This window comes from Diachasma alloeum, unplaced genomic scaffold (assembly GCF_001412515.2).
Source record: "Diachasma alloeum isolate Michigan unplaced genomic scaffold, Dall2.0 Dall_scaffold_00277, whole genome shotgun sequence".
NCBI classification, from domain to species: domain Eukaryota; kingdom Metazoa; phylum Arthropoda; class Insecta; order Hymenoptera; family Braconidae; genus Diachasma; species Diachasma alloeum.
The window spans coordinates 1532917-1556952 of NW_021680416.1; the positions used below are offsets into that span (position 1 = coordinate 1532917).

The 24036-nt window shown below is 37.9% G+C and overlaps 1 protein-coding gene across 1 annotated transcript in view; it reads right to left on the minus strand.

The window, feature by feature from the left end:
• Nucleotides 1-14028: 14028 nt before the first annotated feature.
• The window catches only part of LOC107038115 (collagen alpha-1(IV) chain), a 29523-nt gene continuing 19515 nt past the window's right edge, over nucleotides 14029-24036 (minus strand). The window contains exons 13-23 of the mRNA XM_015257020.2: nucleotides 23582-23750; nucleotides 23384-23511; nucleotides 22940-23252; nucleotides 22422-22717; nucleotides 21274-22138; nucleotides 20226-20591; nucleotides 19089-19304; nucleotides 17110-17481; nucleotides 16735-16906; nucleotides 15223-15337; nucleotides 14029-15075 (exon numbers count right to left, since the gene is read on the minus strand). Coding sequence (XP_015112506.1) covers nucleotides 14818-15075; nucleotides 15223-15337; nucleotides 16735-16906; nucleotides 17110-17481; nucleotides 19089-19304; nucleotides 20226-20591; nucleotides 21274-22138; nucleotides 22422-22717; nucleotides 22940-23252; nucleotides 23384-23511; nucleotides 23582-23750 — 3270 coding nt within the window. The 3' untranslated portion in view covers nucleotides 14029-14817. The remainder of the gene's footprint in view (nucleotides 15076-15222; nucleotides 15338-16734; nucleotides 16907-17109; nucleotides 17482-19088; nucleotides 19305-20225; nucleotides 20592-21273; nucleotides 22139-22421; nucleotides 22718-22939; nucleotides 23253-23383; nucleotides 23512-23581; nucleotides 23751-24036) is intronic.

The following is a 24036-nucleotide window of genomic DNA, read 5'->3' on the forward strand; positions in this document are numbered from 1 at the left end:
GGTTCGATTGGTCGGTCAGTTTCCACACCTTCTTTTCAATAATTAATTAGAAATTCGAAAATACAGTCGTGGCCTCGCGCTGTTAAGTCGTTGTAATCAACGGGTTTTTAACGCATTATTCAGGAGTAGGTAAACATTTGATGATTTAGTGTGTTATTGGAACGATGATGCAAGCAAATTATTGTCTTGCATTTCATCGTGTTTTTTGAGTATACACGGAGAGAAAAGTTTGATAAAAATTATCCAGAAAATCGTGAAAAATTTTACTGCAAGACAAGTCATCATCGAGCCAAATGTTGTTGAATTAAAAAATACCTGTTTGTCGGGGATATTTTACGATTCGTTCGGTAAAAAACACATCTGTGGACGCAAAAATTATACTTCTGTACAGTCAAAATTCTCACACTGGTAAGGTATTTTTGCTTCCGAATGGAAGCTTTGAAATCGTTCGAATTTAAGGATGTTTACACGGAGAGAAATTTTCTAGGAAAATTCTAGTACGAGTACTGGAAAAAATCACAATCCACCGGCTGTGAAAAATTCTCGTGCTGTTAAGGTAAAATTTCTTGGTATTTCTGGTAAAATTTCTGGGGATTTCTGTGCAATTTTCACAGAAATACGGGAAAAAATTTACGTTTTCCCCAATAAAATTTCTTTGCGCCTCTTTTCCCGTGCTAGCACTAGAATTTTTCTAAAAAATTTCTCTCCATGTAACCAGTGTCGGTAAATTGTCGGTAAAGTTGCCTCGAGTTTCTAATGTATCCAACTCCAAAATGCAATGTTAAATTTCTACAACAAATTGACGAATTCAAAAACAATGGCTTTGACGCTCATCTGCTTTCCAGATGGAGACGGAAAACAGACGTCTGACTCGTCATAAATGTCTGAAATTCGCCGAAGTGGCCGTAAATTTCAGATACAACTTTTAAACCCAAATTTTTTTTTTCATCTGACAAATTTCAAACGTTTTCAAGTTTTAAAATTTTCCGACATTTTTTACGTCTGAAATTCTTTGATTTTTGATCGATTCAAACACTTCTTGATGACTGAAAATGTCTGTAAAATGGACTCCAAACTTTTAGAAAAAAGTCTATCAAAATGTCTAAAGTTCGGAAAAACTTTTGGAACTAAAAATTTTTTTCATCCGAAAAATTTTAGACATTTATTTTCAGACATTTTTACGTCTGAAATTCTTTCAATCTTTAATCGATTCAAACACTTTTTGATGTTTGAAACATGTCTGCAAAATGAAGTCGAAATTTTTAAGAAAAGTCTATTAAACCGTCTAAAGTACGGTATTTTTGCTTCCGAATGGAAGCTTTGTAATCGTTCAAATTTAAGGATATTTCGCCAGTATCGGTAAATAGTCGGTAAATATGTTTTTTTTCATGGTCAAAGAAAATTCTGTATTTTGTTCGGCCGACAGAACATATAAAACGCACTTTTTTAGCATTAAAAAAAATTAATTGCAATAGTTTCGGCAGAAATGAATAAACTAATTTATCCTGATACACGGGCTCTTGTGAAATTCATGTTCAAATTGATAGATCACCTACTAGAAGACTAAAAAAATTGCAGGCGGCTGTATCTTCGATAGAGTTGTAGTTGGACGTGAATACGTCCATGGTCTTTCCTTCTTCCTCAAATTTCCTTGCACTCCCGGGAATTTTCTGGAATTTCCTCGAAATTTCTAGAAACTTCTCGAAATGTCTAGTATTTTCTAGAATTCCGATAGATGGCGCTGCACATAAGGACCGTTTTCTTAAAATGACCCCCGTTATTAAAACCATAGACGTATCCACGTCAATAGAAATAAAAATAGAAGGTAATTGTAAAATCATACTGAATCCAATGATCAGAGAAAAATGTGGGGTACCCGGGCGAAAAGAGGAAATATTTGAATGATTCTGTCCCATATAAGCGCATGTTAGCGCACGCATTTGGTGCATTCTGTCGATTTCATTTCTAAATAATGAACATGGGTTGATGGATTGAAATTTGTATCAAAATGGAGGCAATATCTTCATCTCTCAGTTTAAAAAAATCATTTTTTTTAAGTACTTGTGATTTTGGATAAATATCCTTAAGTTTCAGATTTTTATTTGTATTACATCGATCCAGTTTAACCCGAACAGTCCGACAATGCAATTTTTAGCCCTCATAGTAACAAAGTTTTCCTTCAATTGTTCGCTAATGAATGAATGGAATTAAATCTGTTTTTTTAAATGTAGACATTGTAGAGCCCTATTTTTTCTCGGTGTATGAGCAATTGTTTGTGATTGTTATTGAAGAGCTTTATTGTTGTGGAATTGTTGGGGTTACGTTTGTATTGCTTCATGTGTGTTGAATAATCATCCGGTTGATTGATCACAGTATTTTCCCCGTCGCGGGAGGAGATATGTCTCAGTTTTATTTTTGTTTTGATCAATGGAGAAGATTCATTACGATTATTACTCATTGTGAAATATTTTACAGGAGAGATCTGAAATTTCGAAATCGCTGGGGACTTCATCTGTTGTACTGGTGAGTTTACTAGTTCAGTTTTAATGTAAAAAAATGAATAAAAATTAGATTTTAATTTTTTTTATTTACTGATCTGAAACAGGCTTTAGAAGCATTAAATTTTAGACGTTTATTTTCAGACATTTTTACGTCTGAAATCCCTTTGATCTTTGATCGATTCAGACAATTTTTGATGTTTCAAACATGTCTGCAAGATGGACTCCAAATTTTTTGAAAAATGTCTACCAAAATGTTTCGAACTCAGACATTAGTTTTTACGATTGAAACTTCTGCATTTATTAAACATAAAAAACTCTGTTATCTTGAATTGTCTTCACAACTCAAATCTCCATGACTCCCTGAATCTTGAAGGCAATCCAAAGTCACAATGTGGAAATTTTCCGTTGGAGGCCCCCGCGGACTTATAAAGCAATCCCCAAATTGTTTTTGCTCAATATTTTCGAATCAAGAATACTAATATTTGTTATTCAATAATGAGTGTTATCGTCTTATCATCACTTGATATATCCCAATATAATTCTCCGTATTTACTCAAATGTACGTGGAAGTCCAATTTTTGCAACATATTGTGTATCTTCCAGGAGTTAATGAACTTTACTGAACTCAGAGTCTGCATTAAATCGAGCCTCATACATTATCTCACTATTTTTGAATCTCCATGACGTATGAAAAAAATGCAGCGCATCCCCAGGAAATCCTATAAGAAGTTCTATTGTTTATCCGCCGATTTCTACTAGAGACTCAGTTCCTATAGAAATAGTTCATAGGAATTATTTTATACGAGTCCATAAAAAAATTTTGTCTTTTCGATAAAAATTATTCTGTTGGATTTTTCACAATAACTTTTGTCCCCGCACTTTTTTATGAGACCGAACAAAAAAATTCAATAAACTTCTGCCCAAAAATCCGACCGAAAATTTCCATAAACACAATTCTACCAGAATCAGTTTGAAAGAAAATTATAAATTTCCTGATGATTCTCTGTTAAGTATTCATCACATGAAAGAGCAAAAAAAATGAATTGAAAAAGAAACTATTAAAAACAAGCAGTTGACCGCACCTATATTGCAGAAGACATGTTACTGTTACTTTATGCGTTATTTGTATTTGAATTTTTTATTTCTACCAATTCCATTGGTAGTAAGCTTCCGAATGGATCCATAGCAATTCCCTCCGAAGACATTGAGACAAGTATTTTGAAAAAAAAATGAAATCGGTCAAGTAGTTTTTGAAATATTGACCAATATAGTTTCATACAAAAAGTTGAATATCTCTGGAACCACTGGATCGATCGGGTTGAAATTGTGCATTAAACTTCAGCTTAATAGTATCTAGTATGGGTCAAAATTTCACGTCCATATCAATGACTTTTCCCGTATTAATGTTATATTTTCTGAAAAGTGGTAATCCAAAAACCGAACTATCAGACCCGGACAAACAGACATTTTCGAAAAACATAATTTCTTCACGTTTCATACCATTCTCCATCATTTCCAGGCAAAGTTAGAGACCGTAAAAATCCGACGAATACCATGCTTCCATTCGGACGCAAAAATGAAATTTTCCATAGAATTGCAATACCATTTCCTTGCGAATGCATTATCGCTGCATCGAATTTCATCCCCGATATCACCAATTTAATCCCCAAAAATCGTCTGCCCAGACATTATCCTACCGGCTGTTGAGATATCATAGAAATATCTCTGACGCAAATATCCCCAGATTTCAAGAATGACACATGGAATGCCGTTTTTCCGGATCGAGTTTAGTATCAGCGCTGCCATACGTTCTCTCTGGAGGCACGACATCGAAAATCACATGGTGGTGGTAGACCTATCCCACGCCCGGTGAGCCCCCCCGACGTGCCCCACTCGTGATCGCCACGCGGTGATACCTGTTTTTCATTTTTCTCTCGCTTCCAGAATATTCTAATGACGCCTTTCATCTGCATCCGCATTATCTCAAAGTCTTCGAATTCATCTCTGCAATCTAGCAGAGGCACAACCAAAACAATAACAATTGGTGACGTAAATATTCCCAGTGAACTATGTGAGAAAAATAATATTCATTAATTAAAGTGATAACACCTCTCGGGAAACACAATAATCGTGTTTTCTCAGTGCGTCAGTGTCAATGCAGTTATTTGTAGGTAAAATAATGATGTTAAATGAGGAAACATATTTTGTTTTATGATTAATCTTTTGGAGGTGGCACACGCTCGGATCCCCCTGGCGAATGTCACAGCTGAAGATTTATCTGACTTGAATCAAAACATTAAAGAGACGCGCGTGTCTGAGCGCTAAGGTCGTCACCGCTTTTTTTTCTTCGTTTGATCCTTGTCCCGTTCTGACTTGTATTGTAGGGTTTTATCTTCCTCTGGTGGAGACAGCTCGTTCCAATGTAGGAGAGTCTACTTTCCATCTCTTCGCCATGCAAATGTATACACACAGTCAAAGAAAACAAGATTTTCAACTTCGCAAAAGTTTCCAGTGCGGAGTCATATTTTTTGGGCGAGGGGAAAGACGATGTATCGGGGGATATTTTTTATCTTTTGATTCGGGGGGACTGGTTTCGTATGGCTTAAACTTTGCATGTTTTAAGCAATACGAAATATTTTGATTTTTTTTTTGTTTGAGAGGGTGGATGACAGTGGAAAGTGATGAAGTAGAATGAGGTTTTTAGTTTATGGAAGATTTTGGAAACATTTTCAGGGAGAAAAATATTTCAAAAATATTTGCATATTGTAAACAGTGTGAAATGTTTTGATTATTTTTGTTAGGGAGGATGGATAACAGTGGAAGCTGATGGAATAGGATGGGGTGATTCCACTTGAAAATTAGTTTTCGAGTGATCTCAGGAACATTTTTAGAGAAAAAAAACTCGATTGAATGAAAGTGGTAGAACAAGTGGAATAAATTTAGTTTTCCAGTTGTTTTTTAAATAATCTTTGGAGTTTATTTTCTGAATTTACCTTAAACTGTGCTGGATTCAGAGGGAAATATAAACGAAAATAAATGTGAAATAAAAATTTTTACGAAGGTATGGGTAGGAATTCTTAAATATAATGAAAATTGCTTTTTGTTGTCGTGAATGTAGAAGAACGCAACCTTGAAAATATTCAATTTTTCATATTGTAATTCTTACAATCACTCATTTTTACCCTCACACTCGGTGAAAGGTTTATTTAAATTGAGGGGGGACGTCGGTGAGGTTGGAAGGAGAGCTAGGTGCCCATTGAGTGTCTTTTCACATATGATGGGATATGCCAGAAAGAGGGAAAAATTATGCCCCTTTCATCATCGAAAAACGACGTTTCCATGTTTCTACCTTTAAAATCGTCTTTGCACCATAATTTTCAGCAGACTAATCTAATAAATTTCTTTTACATGTTCTCCAGACGCCGAAGAAGGAAGTTAAGTATCCGTTTTATGATTCCTCAAATAGATCATTAAAGAATTGAAAAAAAATGAAAAAAATGTCTTTTTTAAATTTTCACATCGTATTAAAATAAAATCTTTAACTACTCAAAACAAAGACTTTTTAAGGGCAATGAATGATAAACCAAAAAATTTTTTTTTCATTTTTTCGTGATCCATTCAGTAGATTGTGAAGTGGACATTTAACTTTGTTCTTCAGAGCCTAACGGACATTAAAAAAAATTATGTCAATCGGATGAAAACTGTAGTGCAAGGACGATTAGAAAGGTAGAAATAAGGAAAACATGGTTTTTCATCGATGTTTGGAGCACAATCGCTTGGGGTCACCGTTTCCGACTTTTTAAATTATCCCATCATATATCAAAAGTCACTTAATGGGTCCCTAGCTCTACCGAAAACTTTCAAATCTCCCCGACGTCCCTTAAATAATCTTTCTTTAAATATCTCATGCAAAAGATTTTGTTCAAACTTGAACCAACACATTTTTATTCGCCATTTCCTTTGGATACAATAAATATTTTCAAATATAAAAAACTGTTTTCTTGAGCAATAAAATCATTGTTCAGACTGTGAAGAAATGGAATGTATTAAAATCTAGTAATCCTTCTTTGGAAAGAATTAATTATATACTTCTTCCAATTGAAACATTTTGATTTAAGTAATTATACGAGTTCATTAATTTCCACCAAAAATATTGAAATAACTGAAAAAAATTAAAACTACATCAGAAAATTAATCATCAACTGTTTACTAAATCCTGAACATTCTAATAAAGAAAAAAACTCGTTTTCACGCAACAACGTGGTACTGTGGGCGTGCACAACTGGAAATCAGGATAAAATCGAAAAAAAAGATTGATCACTTGAAAAATAGAAAATAGAACACAAGGAAAAAACCAGTGGAAGGATCACGAGTAGGTATCCTTGTTCATAATGGATTAGCATTTAAACAATATTTGTCGCTCACGACCAACTGCACGAGGCGAGAATTCAAATGCTAATTATTGTTATCGCGCTATTCACGGCGCAAATAATCCCGTTTATTGTGTTACTGATACATCAGAGAAAAAAAAACAGCATTAATCAACATACGGTAATCCTGAATCTACGGCTTCCACTCATGTTCGAATTATCCGGAGGATCGAATGGCCCTCGTTACTGGTCTATTCGACGGAAAGCAATTCCATTCACCCTAATGAGCTTTCTCTATTCGTTAACGACTGGTCGATACTATTACTTCTCTTAGTCTCATCTCTTTTTTACGGAAAAGGATATCACGAGAATGGAGTAATTAATAATTAATTTTGGTGGGTTGCATGTGTGTAATATTCTTAAACTATGAGGGACTTCATGATATCGGAATAGACCCTGAACCACTTACGGAATATATTCGATTAAAAAAGGTTTTTTCATTCCGAATGGAAGCTTGGTAATAGTCCAAATTCAAGTTTTGGATTTTTTATGTTATATCGCTTCAGTATGATAGTAACATTGGTTACCAGTAAGGATAGTAATTGGAAGTGATGAGCTAGATAAAACGTAAGCCTTAATTCTTGAGTATTATTATGTAAGCTCGCATTAACTCTAGGAGAGGGTGGGGTAAAATGGACACTTTAGACTCTTTTTTAATTATTCATAAATAAGAAAGAAATTTATCAATTGAGCTCAGTTTAGGCTCGTCACAAAGGAAAAGAGTTGTTCTTTCTATTGAAAAAAAAAATATTAAATTTTATCAACATTTCAACCCCTCATTAACATTTTAAAAAAGTCAGAAGTGTCCGTTTCACCTCAGCCTCCCCTATATATTTTTTCGACTAATGTAATTTAATTTCTTCAGTCGCCTTGTGGATTTTTGCAACAATTATGTGGTATTTTTTTCTGTAACTAGGATACTCTCTAAGCTAATTTGACTTATGTAAAACAATATTTTGATATGTCTTATGGCTCTTTTGGTTCGATACCAAAGGTTTGATAGAATAGCATCGATAAAATGCTTAAATAAATAAATAAATAAACATGATCCAAAAGTCTGAAAATGCAATTTTTAGACCTCGTCTGTACGTATGTGTGCATGTGTGTACGTATGTAACAAAGTTCATTTTCAATTGTTCGTTAATGAATTGCTGGAATTGAATCTTTTTTTTAATGTAGGTATTGTTGAGCCCTATCGATCACCATTAATTAAAATTTGATTCATTGATCAATTTTGTTAATTTTCGAATTCTTTTGAAAATCAGTTGTCCCGCGATAACTACAGAAAATGTTCTGAATTGATTGAACGATGGCTTAAAAAATTTGTTCGGATTCCGAAGCTTATGGAGTTTTCGGGTAACTGTTTGTTGTCTTTAAAAATCTTTTAAATGGAAAATAACTAAATCAAGCTATGGCTTATCATGTTCAAATGAAAACTCCTTTTGTTACCTACCACTAATTTAAATCAACATAAGCTTTTTCGGCAGAAGTTATTTCTCCGGACATTTGGGCGGATCTATTTGGGCGTATGCTACTGAGGGCAAACCAATGCGGGACAGATCTACTTCTCTTAGAAAATTACGCCTGCAATTTTTTCAGTTCATACGTAAATTCAGATGTCTATTATTATGAATTCTTAATTTGGTCTGAATTCAATTGAATATAAGATGAAGGAAGATGGGGTAAAGTGATACGGTTATCAACAAATTACATAATATTGCGAGACGCGAACGTGTTGCGAACGCGTCTGGTAAAATTTCACTTCCATTCGTCCTCATGACCTTCAGATCGGTGCGAGAAAAAAACCCACCGGTATGGAAAAATTTACTGTCCAGGAGGATAATTTTTGCATCCATAGATGTGTTTTTTTTACCGAACGAATCGTAAAATATTCTCTACAAGTATTTTTAACTTCCCCATCCGCAGGAAGGAAGTCATTGTAAGACCCTGACAAGCGATTGTGGGAATTTCATTATTTCTCACTAGGGTGTAGGAAGTGAAAAAACGCAATTCTGAGCCATTCACTAGCCTATATGGGACCCAAATTTGGTTTTAAGGCTCTATCTCTCATAGTTTCCGAGATAATCGCGAAAAACGAAAGTGCCAAAAAAAATTAATTTAATTCATCTTGTATAGGGTGTAGGAAGTGGAAAAACGCAATTCTGAGCCGTCCATCTGCCTATACGGAACCCAAATTTCCTCAGGAATCGAATGGAATAGGTTTTAAGGCTCTATCTCTCATAGTTTCCGAGATAATCGCGAAAAACGAAAATGCCAAAAAAAATTAATTTAATTCATCTTGTATAGGGTGTAGGAAGTGGAAAAACGCAATTCTGAGCCGTCCATCTGCCTATACGGAACCCAAATTTCCTCAGGAATCGAATGGAATAGGTTTTAAGGCTCTATCTCTCATAGTTTCCGAGATAATCGCGAAAAACGAAAATGCCAAAAAAAATTAATTTAATTCATCTTGTATAGGGTGTAGGAAGTGGAAAAACGCAATTCTGAGCCGTCCATCTGCCTATACGGAACCCAAATTTCCTCAGGAATCGAATGGAATAGGTTTTAAGGCTCTATCTCTCATAGTTTCCGAGATAATCGCGAAAAACGAAAATGCCAAAAAAAATTAATTTAATTCATCTTGTATAGGGTGTAGGAAGTGGAAAAACGCAATTCTGAGCCGTCCATCTGCCTATACGGAACCCAAATTTCCTCAGGAATCGAATGGAATAGGTTTTAAGGCTCTATCTCTCATAGTTTCCGAGATAATCGCGAAAAACGAAAATGCCAAAAAAAATTAATTTAATTCATCTTGTATAGGGTGTAGGAAGTGGAAAAACGCAATTCTGAGCCGTCCATCTGCCTATACGGAACCCAAATTTCCTCAGGAATCGAATGGAATAGGTTTTAAGGCTCTATCTCTCATAGTTTCCGAGATAATCGCGAAAAACGAAAATGCCAAAAAAAATTAATTTAATTCATCTTGTATAGGGTGTAGGAAGTGGAAAAACGCAATTCTGAGCCGTCCATCTGCCTATACGGAACCCAAATTTCCTCAGGAATCGAATGGAATAGGTTTTAAGGCTCTATCTCTCATAGTTTCCGAGATAATCGCGAAAAACGAAAATGCCAAAAAAAATTAATTTAATTCATCTTGTATAGGGTGTAGGAAGTGGAAAAACGCAATTCTGAGCCGTCCATCTGCCTATACGGAACCCAAATTTCCTCAGGAATCGAATGGAATAGGTTTTAAGGCTCTATCTCTCATAGTTTCCGAGATAATCGCGAAAAACGAAAATGCCAAAAAAAATTAATTTAATTCATCTTGTATAGGGTGTAGGAAGTGGAAAAACGCAATTCTGAGCCGTCCATCTGCCTATACGGAACCCAAATTTCCTCAGGAATCGAATGGAATAGGTTTTAAGGCTCTATCTCTCATAGTTTCCGAGATAATCGCGAAAAACGAAAATGCCAAAAAAAATTAATTTAATTCATCTTGTATAGGGTGTAGGAAGTGGAAAAACGCAATTCTGAGCCGTCCATCTGCCTATACGGAACCCAAATTTCCTCAGGAATCGAATGGAATAGGTTTTAAGGCTCTATCTCTCATAGTTTCCGAGATAATCGCGAAAAACGAAAATGCCAAAAAAAATTAATTTAATTCATCTTGTATAGGGTGTAGGAAGTGGAAAAACGCAATTCTGAGCCGTCCATCTGCCTATACGGAACCCAAATTTCCTCAGGAATCGAATGGAATAGGTTTTAAGGCTCTATCTCTCATAGTTTCCGAGATAATCGCGAAAAACGAAAATGCCAAAAAAAATTAATTTAATTCATCTTGTATAGGGTGTAGGAAGTGGAAAAACGCAATTCTGAGCCGTCCATCTGCCTATACGGAACCCAAATTTCCTCAGGAATCGAATGGAATAGGTTTTAAGGCTCTATCTCTCATAGTTTCCGAGATAATCGCGAAAAACGAAAATGCCAAAAAAAATTAATTTAATTCATCTTGTATAGGGTGTAGGAAGTGGAAAAACGCAATTCTGAGCCGTCCATCTGCCTATACGGAACCCAAATTTCCTCAGGAATCGAATGGAATAGGTTTTAAGGCTCTATCTCTCATAGTTTCCGAGATAATCGCGAAAAACGAAAATGCCAAAAAAAATTAATTTAATTCATCTTGTATAGGGTGTAGGAAGTGGAAAAACGCAATTCTGAGCCGTCCATCTGCCTATACGGAACCCAAATTTCCTCAGGAATCGAATGGAATAGGTTTTAAGGCTCTATCTCTCATAGTTTCCGAGATAATCGCGAAAAACGAAAATGCCAAAAAAAATTAATTTAATTCATCTTGTATAGGGTGTAGGAAGTGGAAAAACGCAATTCTGAGCCGTCCATCTGCCTATACGGAACCCAAATTTCCTCAGGAATCGAATGGAATAGGTTTTAAGGCTCTATCTCTCATAGTTTCCGAGATAATCGCGAAAAACGAAAATGCCAAAAAAAATTAATTTAATTCATCTTGTATAGGGTGTAGGAAGTGGAAAAACGCAATTCTGAGCCGTCCATCTGCCTATACGGAACCCAAATTTCCTCAGGAATCGAATGGAATAGGTTTTAAGGCTCTATCTCTCATAGTTTCCGAGATAATCGCGAAAAACGAAAATGCCAAAAAAAATTAATTTAATTCATCTTGTATAGGGTGTAGGAAGTGGAAAAACGCAATTCTGAGCCGTCCATCTGCCTATACGGAACCCAAATTTCCTCAGGAATCGAATGGAATAGGTTTTAAGGCTCTATCTCTCATAGTTTCCGAGATAATCGCGAAAAACGAAAATGCCAAAAAAAATTAATTTAATTCATCTTGTATAGGGTGTAGGAAGTGGAAAAACGCAATTCTGAGCCGTCCATCTGCCTATACGGAACCCAAATTTCCTCAGGAATCGAATGGAATAGGTTTTAAGGCTCTATCTCTCATAGTTTCCGAGATAATCGCGAAAAACGAAAATGCCAAAAAAAATTAATTTAATTCATCTTGTATAGGGTGTAGGAAGTGGAAAAACGCAATTCTGAGCCGTCCATCTGCCTATACGGAACCCAAATTTCCTCAGGAATCGAATGGAATAGGTTTTAAGGCTCTATCTCTCATAGTTTCCGAGATAATCGCGAAAAACGAAAATGCCAAAAAAAATTAATTTAATTCATCTTGTATAGGGTGTAGGAAGTGGAAAAACGCAATTCTGAGCCGTCCATCTGCCTATACGGAACCCAAATTTCCTCAGGAATCGAATGGAATAGGTTTTAAGGCTCTATCTCTCATAGTTTCCGAGATAATCGCGAAAAACGAAAATGCCAAAAAAAATTAATTTAATTCATCTTGTATAGGGTGTAGGAAGTGGAAAAACGCAATTCTGAGCCGTCCATCTGCCTATACGGAACCCAAATTTCCTCAGGAATCGAATGGAATAGGTTTTAAGGCTCTATCTCTCATAGTTTCCGAGATAATCGCGAAAAACGAAAATGCCAAAAAAAATTAATTTAATTCATCTTGTATAGGGTGTAGGAAGTGGAAAAACGCAATTCTGAGCCGTCCATCTGCCTATACGGAACCCAAATTTCCTCAGGAATCGAATGGAATAGGTTTTAAGGCTCTATCTCTCATAGTTTCCGAGATAATCGCGAAAAACGAAAGTGCCAAAAAAAATTAATTTAATTCATCTTGTATAGGGTGTAGGAAGTGGAAAAACGCAATTCTGAGCCGTCCATCTGCCTATACGGAACCCAAATTTCCTCAGGAATCGAATGGAATAGGTTTTAAGGCTCTATCTCTCATAGTTTCCGAGATAATCGCGAAAAACGAAAGTGCCAAAAAAAATTAATTTAATTCATCTTGTATAGGGTGTAGGAAGTGGAAAAACGCAATTCTGAGCCGTCCATCTGCCTATACGGAACCCAAATTTCCTCAGGAATCGAATGGAATAGGTTTTAAGGCTCTATCTCTCATAGTTTCCGAGATAATCGCGAAAAACGAAAGTGCCAAAAAAAATTAATTTAATTCATCTTGTATAGGGTGTAGGAAGTGGAAAAACGCAATTCTGAGCCGTCCATCTGCCTATACGGAACCCAAATTTCCTCAGGAATCGAATGGAATAGGTTTTAAGGCTCTATCTCTCATAGTTTCCGAGATAATCGCGAAAAACGAAAGTGCCAAAAAAAATTAATTTAATTCATCTTGTATAGGGTGTAGGAAGTGGAAAAACGCAATTCTGAGCCGTCCATCTGCCTATACGGAACCAAAATTTCCTCAGGAATCGAATGGAATAGTTTTTAAGCCTCTATCTCTCATAGTTTCCGAGTTAATCGCGAAAAACGAAAGTGCCAAAAAAAATTAATTTAATTCATCTTGTATAAGGCGTAGGAAGTGGAAAAACCCAATTCTGAGCTGTCCATCTGCCTATACGGAACCCAAATTTCCTCAGGAATCGAATGGAATAAATTTTAAGGCTCTATCTCTCATATCTTCCGAGATAATCGCGAAAAACCAAAGTGAAATACACAGCAGTATGACAATTCGGCTGCATGAAACACACAAACTTCACGCATGCGTGGAGTGTATGGAGTGTACGGGAGTGATTCACTCAATGGTGCGAATAGTCATGGCCTTTATTTTTTTCATTATTTTTTTTTTGATTCTATTTTTCTTTTCTTTTCATTAGGAAAATCAAACGAAAAAACTTGGAAAATTTGAGTCGAGGAAATTCCATGGAAAATAGCTCAATAGTTTAAGTTGTATAGAATAATCTAATTCTAATGAATGAAGAAAAGGCAATTGGTCGGGAAGTTATTGGTTCGACCCGTAATGCATCGCACCCACTCCAAGCTACCCGCAATGGGAGCGAGCGAAGCGAGCGATCAACAACCCAGTCGTTTTTTTTCCATTGAATTACATTTCGCTCCACGATTATCGTTCGTGCAGTAAAATTTGCTATGATTTTCTAGGTAATTTTTATTCAATTTTTTTATTCGCATATAAAAATAAGATTTTAAAAAATCAGCTGCATGCAAACACAATTCGGACAGGAAAAAAAATAACAGTCTTCGAAGTATAATTTTTATTGGCTATGTAGCAAAATACCTATGTACTTAAATATTTGGCTTCACGCGTACATATTGGGCTACAAATTTGTTCATTAAAAATTTCTCATTACATTAATATACAATATGTAAAATTTGCCATATTGGATATCGGCAGTGTCGGTAGTATTTTCGCTCCACATAAATTTCTTTCATTATCCGAATAAAGCATATATTTCTCATCTTCATTTTGCTCTTTTAATTGACTTCGTACAAATTTAACGATATAAATATATATTATTTTACATGCTAAATAGTATTGCTAGGCACTTAGTCGTATAGTTATAAAAATGTAAGGTGGAAAAAACAAAACACATTTGGGGAGGAGAAAGAGGACAGAGTAGTGAGATGAGTGAAAGACCAAGTTTTCTTTGTTTTTTTTTCGGCAAGTTGAAATAAAAGTGGAATGGGTTAACGAGGAGTGAGTTGAAGGGGAAAAAGATGAACTCACTGGAGTAGAATCGACGACGTGAGTATTGAAAATTGAGTCTCGCTGGAGCTCCTTTCAAAACTGACAAAAACACTGGGGTTACTTCGCTAAAAGATATGCTACAAAAGCACTGGAGAAAACATTGCAGGCGAAAAAAAATTGTTGTCTCGAGTGAGTTTCTTTATCCACTCAAAATCCTCGATAATCCCACTCCCACAATTGTCTCATTCGTTGAGAATCCATGAATGACATTGTTCACAAATTTTGAAGAGGAAAATAGAAATATCAAATTGTTTTACAATAATTGTTGTATCATATTCTCTTACGTATTCTTTATACAAACTTGGCATCGACTTATTCGGCTTCTTAGGTTACCAGCTTTGAGTGTTTGTTTCTCGGGCCTCTGGAATTGCTGTCTATCCTCGATTGTTGCCATCCAGAAGCTGAATTCATTCGCGTAGTAGTGGCAGTGTCCCTTTGCACCGTTGCACTCGATGAAGGGCGTTGCGCGGAAATCTTCCAGACAGGAGCCGGGGCTCGATAGTGACTGCCCGCCACCCTGAGAACCGGCGCCGGTGTGCTAAGGAGGGAAGGGAAGAGAAAAGAGAGAAAAAAATCATGTGTCAGTGAAATAAAATCAAATGGAAGTAATGGCTGAGGTGGAACGAGAAATGAGATTGAGAGACGGAGATTGAGGTTGATTCAAAAGTTTCAGAACATCCTTTACCATAACGAAACTGTAGCCTATCCACAGGCCAGACCATCCGTTGGGACACTCTGGTATGCTGAGGGATTGACTGTGAACTGCTAGAACATTGGCTGGTACTTCGCAAACGACGCATCTGTCAACAAATGGTGAATACCAAATTTAATTGGGTGGATAATTGAGTTGAGAGTTGCAGAGGGATGAGTTTCGAGAGGTTGACGAGTCGGTTATCTAGGATCTTGCTTTGAAAACATGAACGTTGTAAATTATTATCTTAATTTTCACGAAACGTAAGTTTCGAATGAAGTTTTAGTTGCAAACAATTGCCAGAAAGCTCCTCTCAGATTATTAATGTCGTCATTTCCGTCACGTAAATGACTACATCCGCTCATTGGAATAGCGATTTTTTCCAGCAGATCCGCATTATAGTTCGCTTGTTAGACCTCAGAATGTATGACTGGCCTGGTTCTTGACAAAAGTAATTTTTTTTCTCAGTGTAAGTTGGAAATGATGCAAACTTTGAAATTAGTTTATATTTACATAAATGAATATAAATATTTGGCGAGTGCTATCAATTATTAATGCTCTTGCTTTGAAAGCATGAACGTCGTAAGTTATTATCTTGATTTTCATGAAACATCACGACTTCGAATGAATTTTCAATGCCAAATAATTGCCAGAAAGCTTCTCTCAAATTATTAATGTTGTCATTTCCTTCACATAAATGATTACATCCCCTCATTGGAATAGCAAGTTTTTCCAGCAGATCCGCCTTATAGTTCTTTCTTTAAATCTCAGAATGGAATGATACAAATACGTTCGGACGGGTAAAAGGTCCTAATGTTCTATTAGACCTAAGTTCGAGATTATGTGAAATTTGAAATTCATTCATCTACACATAAATGAATATATAATCGACTAGTATTATCAATGATCTTGGGCAATCTTCATTCGAGTTTCAACCTCTATGAAACAAATAAATTTCTTCTTACATGTTCATATGGATTTAATTGTGTATATAATTGAGTTGAGAGTGGCAGAAGGATGAGATTCGATAAGATGACGCATCAATTAGCTAAGATCTTGATTCGAAAACATGAACGTCGTAAATCCTTATCTTAATTTTCATGAAACATCACGACTTCGAATGAATTTTTAACCTCAAACAATGACCAGAAAAATGAATAAATGAATATGTAATCGACTAGTGATTCTGTAATCTTCATTTGAGTTTTAACCTCTATATGAAACAAATAAATTTCCTCTAACATGTTCATATGAATTTAATTGTGTATATAATTGAGTACCGATTTGCCAAAGGATGAGATTCGAGACAAGTCAATTATCTAGTATCTTGCTTTGAAAACATAAACGTCATACACCGTCATCTCAATTTTCATGAAACATGTCAAATTCGAATCAATTTTTCAATTCCAAGAAAAAATAGCCAGAAAGCGTCTCTCAGATTATTATCATCATTTCTGTCCCATAAATGTACACATCCCCTTATTGACGAGTGAAACGATAACGCACCTAGAGATATATTCCTCAATACCCGTTTCCTCCACAGGCATCATGGGTATCGGACTATTGGTAGACAGCCAATAAGAGCGATCATTTCGACTGGCGTAATGGCACACGTTGTTAACGTCGCAGAAGAGGAAAGGCATAGTGGAGAATTTCCTTACACACGAGCCAGCATAACCTGTTTTACAAGAGATTCTCAATTTATGCAACAAGATAGGAATTGAGGAATTAATTCTGAAGGATTAGGTGAATTCCATAAACAGCTGGAATTTTACTAAATGCATGATTTCGGACATTTCGCAATTATCCCATGAAGGTCGCAGCATTGACCGATTGGTGTGAATGATGACATAGTGTTGAGACAAACAAGACGATATTTACCTAGATCTTGAGAATGCGCTCTCTCGTCTCCGTCTGTGTACAGAAGACTGTATCCCTCCCACAGTTTAATGTGACCGGGCTCACAGAAGGGTACGCTCTGACTCTGGCTGTGTCTGACCAGGAGAATACCGGTGAGATAGTCTGAAGCCTGTTCACAAGGAGCTCCTGGCTCTCCTCTGGGCCCTGGAATACCTGCAGGTCCTTCGAGACCTGGAAGCCCTGGGGGACCAACAGGCCCGGCTAATCCTGGCAGACCTGGCTGACCTGGTGCACCTGAGTATCCTGCTGCTCCCTTCGGACCGGGAGCACCTGGGAAACCTGGGGGACCCTCCATTCCTTTTTCGCCGGATTGTCCGGGGGCTCCAGGAGATCCTGGAAGAATATACATTTTCATTGGGGATATCTATTGAGTGCGCAGGGAACCGAAAGGTCATTTGAATCAATAAGTTAGATACGTTGATGAGAAATTCTACCCCAAAAGTGAATCGAGTAATCGGGTAAGGGATCAATAGTTTGAATTAATGAAGGACTTCGAAATAATATGATGGTACACGGAAAAAGGATTACATTGATTTGGTTTTCGCTGTGAAAAACATAAAAATGGAACACCTATAGTGTTATCACAGCAATGCCATCAAAAATTACTTTTCACCGATTATTGTTCGGATTCAATTATCTTAAAAGAAAAGAACGTCTTTTCGATCGAATTTAAAATTTACAGAAAAAAAATGAATAAATGATCTTGGTGTAATGGGAATTTTCTATTCAAAACAGAAATATACAGAATTGAATTTTAAAGTATCTGCGATCGGTCCAAAAGTGGCACTTGCTGGGATACCCCCTACCAATTACCTATGTTCCTATTTCTGCCACCCATATTTGAGAGAAACCTATCAGAATCTAGCCCATCAGAATCTTTGACAGTTTATATTTATAATAATGGGAGAATATATACTATCTTTCGATTTATTTCGCGCTTAATACACAGCAAAAACGAATGTCTTAATATCACATACCTTTTGTAGACATTTTTCATACACTAAAAAACGTCTGAATAAAATGAAAATTTGTCTGAATTTCAAACATGAATTAAGATATTTGGGCATTTGTTCATCTGACATTCAGACACATTTTCATTTTATTCAAACGTTTTTCAGTGTCTGAAAAATGTCCACAAAAGGTGTGTGAAATTCAAACATTCTATTTTGCTGTGTAGATCATCTAATGTCATTTTGTTAATTATTATTCGATAATATAACTGCTGTGCGTTATTTTTCAGAAACTGCCACCTATCGAAGGCCTTCTATTTTAAAAAATAAGGATTTATTTAATTATTCATTTGGAATTATGAAGACTAGATAATTATGGGATTTCCCTTGAAGACACGGAAAGCTCTAGTAACGTTAACTGGGACATTGGCGTTATTCCGCTTTTCAAAAAGATGAAAATTTTCACTTTATCCCGAGAATGATTTTATGAACATGCTATCTCGAGGCGTCTATCTTTTCACTTTGAACTATTCAAATTAGTATAATTAAGGGTTTTCGCAGTCTTGTTAATATTCCGTTTGAGCACTATTCGCGTTAATCGTCTTACGTTTACAAAGACACGCTATTGTGTCTCCAGGCAAATCAAACATAGAGCCTCTGAGCTCTCAAGGTGCATTGTTTCTTTGTCGTTGAAGAAAATCGATTAACTGGAGCGGTCTCTAATGCAGAGTTGAATTGAATTTCGCATTCACAAGGTTCAGCATATCGAAAAGATAAGTAAACACGATCATTGTCGTGTGCACAAACAGTTTGATAATGAAATAACATAATTCGTGACATCAGCTATTATGAAATTTATCTGAACAGAATTCACCAAGAAGTGATGAATTTCGATGTTTGTTAGACAAAAATGTTTGTTTCGTCTGGGGAAAGGGGAAATACAGAGAGTACTAATTAAGTAAATTGGTAATTGGAGAGTAGATCTGTTACCTGGATATCCACGATCTCCCTTTGGTCCCATTGGAGGCTCGACACACTCGTCACCCTTATCTCCCTTGATACCGACGTAACCAATAGCTCCTATCAATCCGGTTGGCCCGGGATATCCTCGGTCTCCCTTTTCGCCCGGAAATCCTGGCGCACCAGGTGAACCGTCGAATCCTCTGTCACCCTTTTCTCCGGGTATACCGTCCAATCCAGGTGGACCTACATAAATCAAATGGGTCGATCGGTTACTTCGATGCATGTTTGATCTTTCGAACGATGCGCCCTACACTGTTAGAAATTTTTTAAACTTTCAGTCACTGCGTCATCTGAATTCTCAATGTTGTGAGTTTGAATTTAATTTCAAGTGTAAATGTTCATGAAATTCATCGTTTATCTTGAAAATTTAAGAAAATTGGGTTTTTCATATTGAGCGATCATGAATATTTCAACGAAAGCTTGATTTTTAAAGTCATTGCCAAAATTAAACATTAGATGCAATTGAATTTTCAATAGATTGAGAATTGAGAAAAGTTGTTGCCTGAATTTTCCCAATTTTCAACATTTTTCGGGGCCTTATGGACCTGGAAATAGAGAATTAAATATTCAAGATATTTACTAATTCGTCCCTGAAGGAATATACAGAATTTTTATGTAGCTTTAAAGCTTTTTCAGTTGAAATTTTTAACGACAGTTAGAAGTTTTTTGATAGAACCTTGATTTATCCCTGACTGAAAACGAGTTCGAGTCTTGAGACGGTCTGAATGTAGAATTATTTGACAGAACGAAATAATACGCAAAATTTTGATAAAATTTATAATTTATAATAGTACTACGACAAAATAGAAGAGAATAGTGAAATACGAATTAAAAATGAGCATTCATTCGGAAGCGAATTGCCAATTTATCTGCCACAATAACAATACTCATTTATTTAAAAAAATGCAAGCATCCACTTGTTTTTCAAGTCTTGATGAGGTCCTCAGAATTTTAGGTTGAAACGTCGACATTCGTTTCATCCAGTTGAATCAAAAATAAACCTTACGTAAGGTTTAACTGAATCAGGCCTCGAATTATTTAATCAATTCCCGTATTGTCAAAAGGGACTAACATAAAATATTTCCAAACAGATGATGAATTTACCTGAAAGTCCACGATCTCCCTTCTGTCCAACTCCTCCGAACACTCCAGGTGGTCCTTGATCTCCCTTGGGTCCCCTCTCTCCAGGAATTCCTGGGGCGCCTTCGAATCCTGGCTCTCCACTACGTCCGGGAAGTCCTTCTGGACCGATCGGACCAGGCTCACCCTTCTCCCCTTGAAGTCCAGGTGGTCCCCACGTTCCAGCGTCTCCTTTCGGTCCTGGTAAACCTGGGAAACCTGGCTCTCCTTTATCTCCTGGAATTCCGGGGAAACCATCGCGTCCGTGCTTGCCGAGAAGTCCTGGAAGACCCTTTTCTCCCTTCACCGTTTGACCTGGGCCACCAGGAGCACCGGTGGGTCCATGATCGCCTGGAGAAAGTGGATGAGAAAGTCAACATTAACATCAAAGGGATCTGTCAGGACATGACGTGAACGAACCAAATTGCATCGAAGTGAACAGCTCAATTACTACGTAATTTTCGTTGCGGAAATCGATTCACGTCACGTGAATGATCAACTCTAAGATGGGCGCAATTATATTGACATAGAAAAAACTTCGCTGAAGTTCGCTTACCCGGGAGAGGGAACCATGAAAAGTTAATGGCGATAGACTTTCTTTGAAGTAAAGCGTATTTGAAGTAGGAAATTGAAAAGCTTGTTGAAGGTCTGTCTTGTTACAAGAGTGGAATACCCCGGGAGTCAGTGTAATCGTTTTTCCGTTCTTGAAACTGACTAGATTACTTGTGAGTGAAAATAAAAAGCTGAAGTAGGTAATGAGCCCCTTGATTTCAATTTGCTTCTCCAAAGGGCTATATTTAGATTACACTTTTAAGAGTGACCCGATATCTTCCAATAGTCTTTTGCGTAGTAAAGTTCAACGTCAAGAGCTAATCAATCTTCTGGATTGTTTTCTTCTCAAAATTGATAATTTCCACTATCGAAAAAGGTTGGTCATGCGCTATATTTTGATATTATCCCAAAATCAAATTTCGTATCGATCAGTAAAAACATCGATGGACCGTCAGTTCAGTTGAATTACAATGAAGCTTACCTTTAGGTCCAGGTGCACCAGGGGCTCCTGGATTGCCCATCGGTCCAGGTGCGCCCCTGTCTCCTTTGGCTCCTTCAAACCCAGTTTGTCCCTCAAATCCGCGATCTCCCTTTTCTCCATCCAGTCCATGGAATCCCGGCGATCCAGGTTCTCCCTTCTCCCCCTTGATATTGACCGTCGGGCCAGGAGGACCTCGATCTCCCTTCTCGCCGAAAGATCCAGGTAGCCCAGGCAATCCGTCCAATCCCTGAGGTCCCACGTCACCTTTGACCCCATCCAAACCAGGTCTACCAGGCTGTCCAATTTCCCCGTTGATCCCAGGGTATCCAGGAGGACCATGTGGCCCAATCTCCCCAGGCTCTCCAGGAAGACCGTCCAGACCAGGTTTGCCGGGTTCACCATAAGGTCCAGGAAATCCTCTGTCACCCTTCATTCCAGGGAACCCTTGCACCCCAGTGTCTCCTTTGTCTCCTTGCAATCCAGGCAACCCATCGAGTCCACGTTCACCAGGTTCTCCCTTGAGCCCCGGAAATCCGTCACGAGCGAAACCAGGTCTGCCAGCTTCTCCTTTCTCCCCATCAACCCCATCTCTTCCGGGCGGACCTGTTGGTCCACGAATGCCAGGCATGCCTGGCTCTCCTTTTTGCCCCTTATCAGACACACTACCAGGTTCTCCTTTTCTTCCTGGGAACCCAGGCTGACCGTGATCTCCTTTCGGCCCATCTAATCCCATTGGTCCTGGCAGTCCAGGAGATCCGTCGAATCCACGATCACCCTTTGGTCCTTGAACGCCAGGTCTACCTGGCTTACCCTCCATTCCTGGGAGACCGGGGAAACCTGATGGACCTTTCTCACCTTGTTCACCCTTTATTCAGAGAAGAATTGTTTCTGTTCAGAACACAGATTTTATGCGCAGTGTCGGGTGAAATTACAACGACTTAGAGCTGCGCACGAGACCGGGACTAGTCCCCGAACGAATGAAGCGATTAAATTTTTTTTTGCAATCGATGAGTCTTGTAATTTGGAACTAATTATTTTATGAAAACAATCGACTCAGCAATTCTTCAGTTATTTCCATAAAACTTGTGAAAGAATGTCTAGTAGAATGACTAGTGATGATGACATGAGGGTTAGTGCGGAAGACTTACCTTCGGTCCGATTGATCCTTCCAATCCAGGACGTCCAGCGACTCCGGGAATTCCTCTGCGTCCAGGATAACCTTTCGGGCCATCGATACCAGGCTCGCCTCGGTCTCCTTTGGCACCTGGGAACCCAGGGAGGCCAGCACGGCCGGGTTCTCCAGTCAGACCAGGTTCACCCTTAGCCCCATCAACGCCTGGGAAACCTGCTACTCCTGGTGGTCCAGGAGGCCCTGTCAATCCAGTATCTCCCTTCTCACCTGGGGCACCTGGGAGTCCGTTTATTCCAGGGCTACCGATGTCACCTGAATGTCAGCAAGTCACTCATAAATTTCACTGGGAAGTTACTGTTAAGTAATTGCGGTAAGAAAATAGTTAGACTGTTTGAGTTGTGAAAATTCAGTAGTAAAAGGAGATGGGTGAATGTGACTGACTTTAGTCTAGACTCTTTTTTGTGAATTTAGCTTTCACATTTCATTAGAGATAACTAAAGTCTGTAAGATTTTGATCTGCAACGTGTGCCAAACCTTTTTCCCCAGTAAATCCAGGTAGCCCAGAGTATCCAGCAGGTCCTTCCTTTCCAGGTGGTCCAGGCAGACCTCGTTCTCCCTTCTCTCCAGGTGGTCCAGATAACCCTTGACTTCCTTTCATCGACAATCCCGGCTCTCCCTTCTCTCCCTTCGGCGCTGGTATGCCAGGGAACCCTCGTGGTCCTTCTTGTCCAGGCTCACCAGGGAACCCCATGGGTCCAATATCTCCTTTCTCACCACGTGGTCCTGGTAATCCACGAGGTCCAACTGGCCCCGGGGCACCAATCGGTCCGGTCGGTCCTTCTAGTCCCTACAAAGATAATCATCATTATTCTTTAAATTGAGGGTACAAAATTCATCTTTCTTCGTGATCAGGGTATGGACCAGTCCGCAGAACCCTTTTGATCCCCGAGATTGTGATAATGTAAATATTTTGCTTACCTGAAGTCCTTGTAAACCTTTCAGTCCAGGAGGTCCATCACGTCCAGGAGGCCCAGGTTCTCCTTTCTCTCCAGGAGCTCCACGATCTCCCTTGAAACCTTTCTCCAAATTAATTGGTGGACATTGACCTACGAGAAAAATCAGAAATGAGTACAATGTAGGTTACTGCCTGGAAGGTGGACGCTATCGATGTTTTACCTGTCGCTCCCTTCTCGCCATAGGGTCCGGGTTCTCCTTTTGGTCCCGGATATCCATCGCGTCCAGGTATACCCGCTTCACCCTTGATACTTGATCCTTTCTCTCCTTTACGTCCGGGCACGCCAGGTCTACCGGGGGTTCCATCTTGTCCTGGGAATCCCCGATCACCCTAAAAATGCATTCGTGTAACTAATTAGATCGAATAATTTTCCCGCCAATTCTTCTTGCTTCTTGATAGGTTATAGGAAGGCGTGTTCGCATTGATTAGAAGCCACGGATACATCATATGCTTGTTCCATATGAAATCGTATATCATAATAATGATTGTTTGTCTATTTAATGTATATGAATCTATAATTCATATACAATCAACGGCCAATCTACCATATTTTCACATATACCGCCATATGTATTCTATATTTGGCATATATTCATGTCCGACATGTATGGATTAT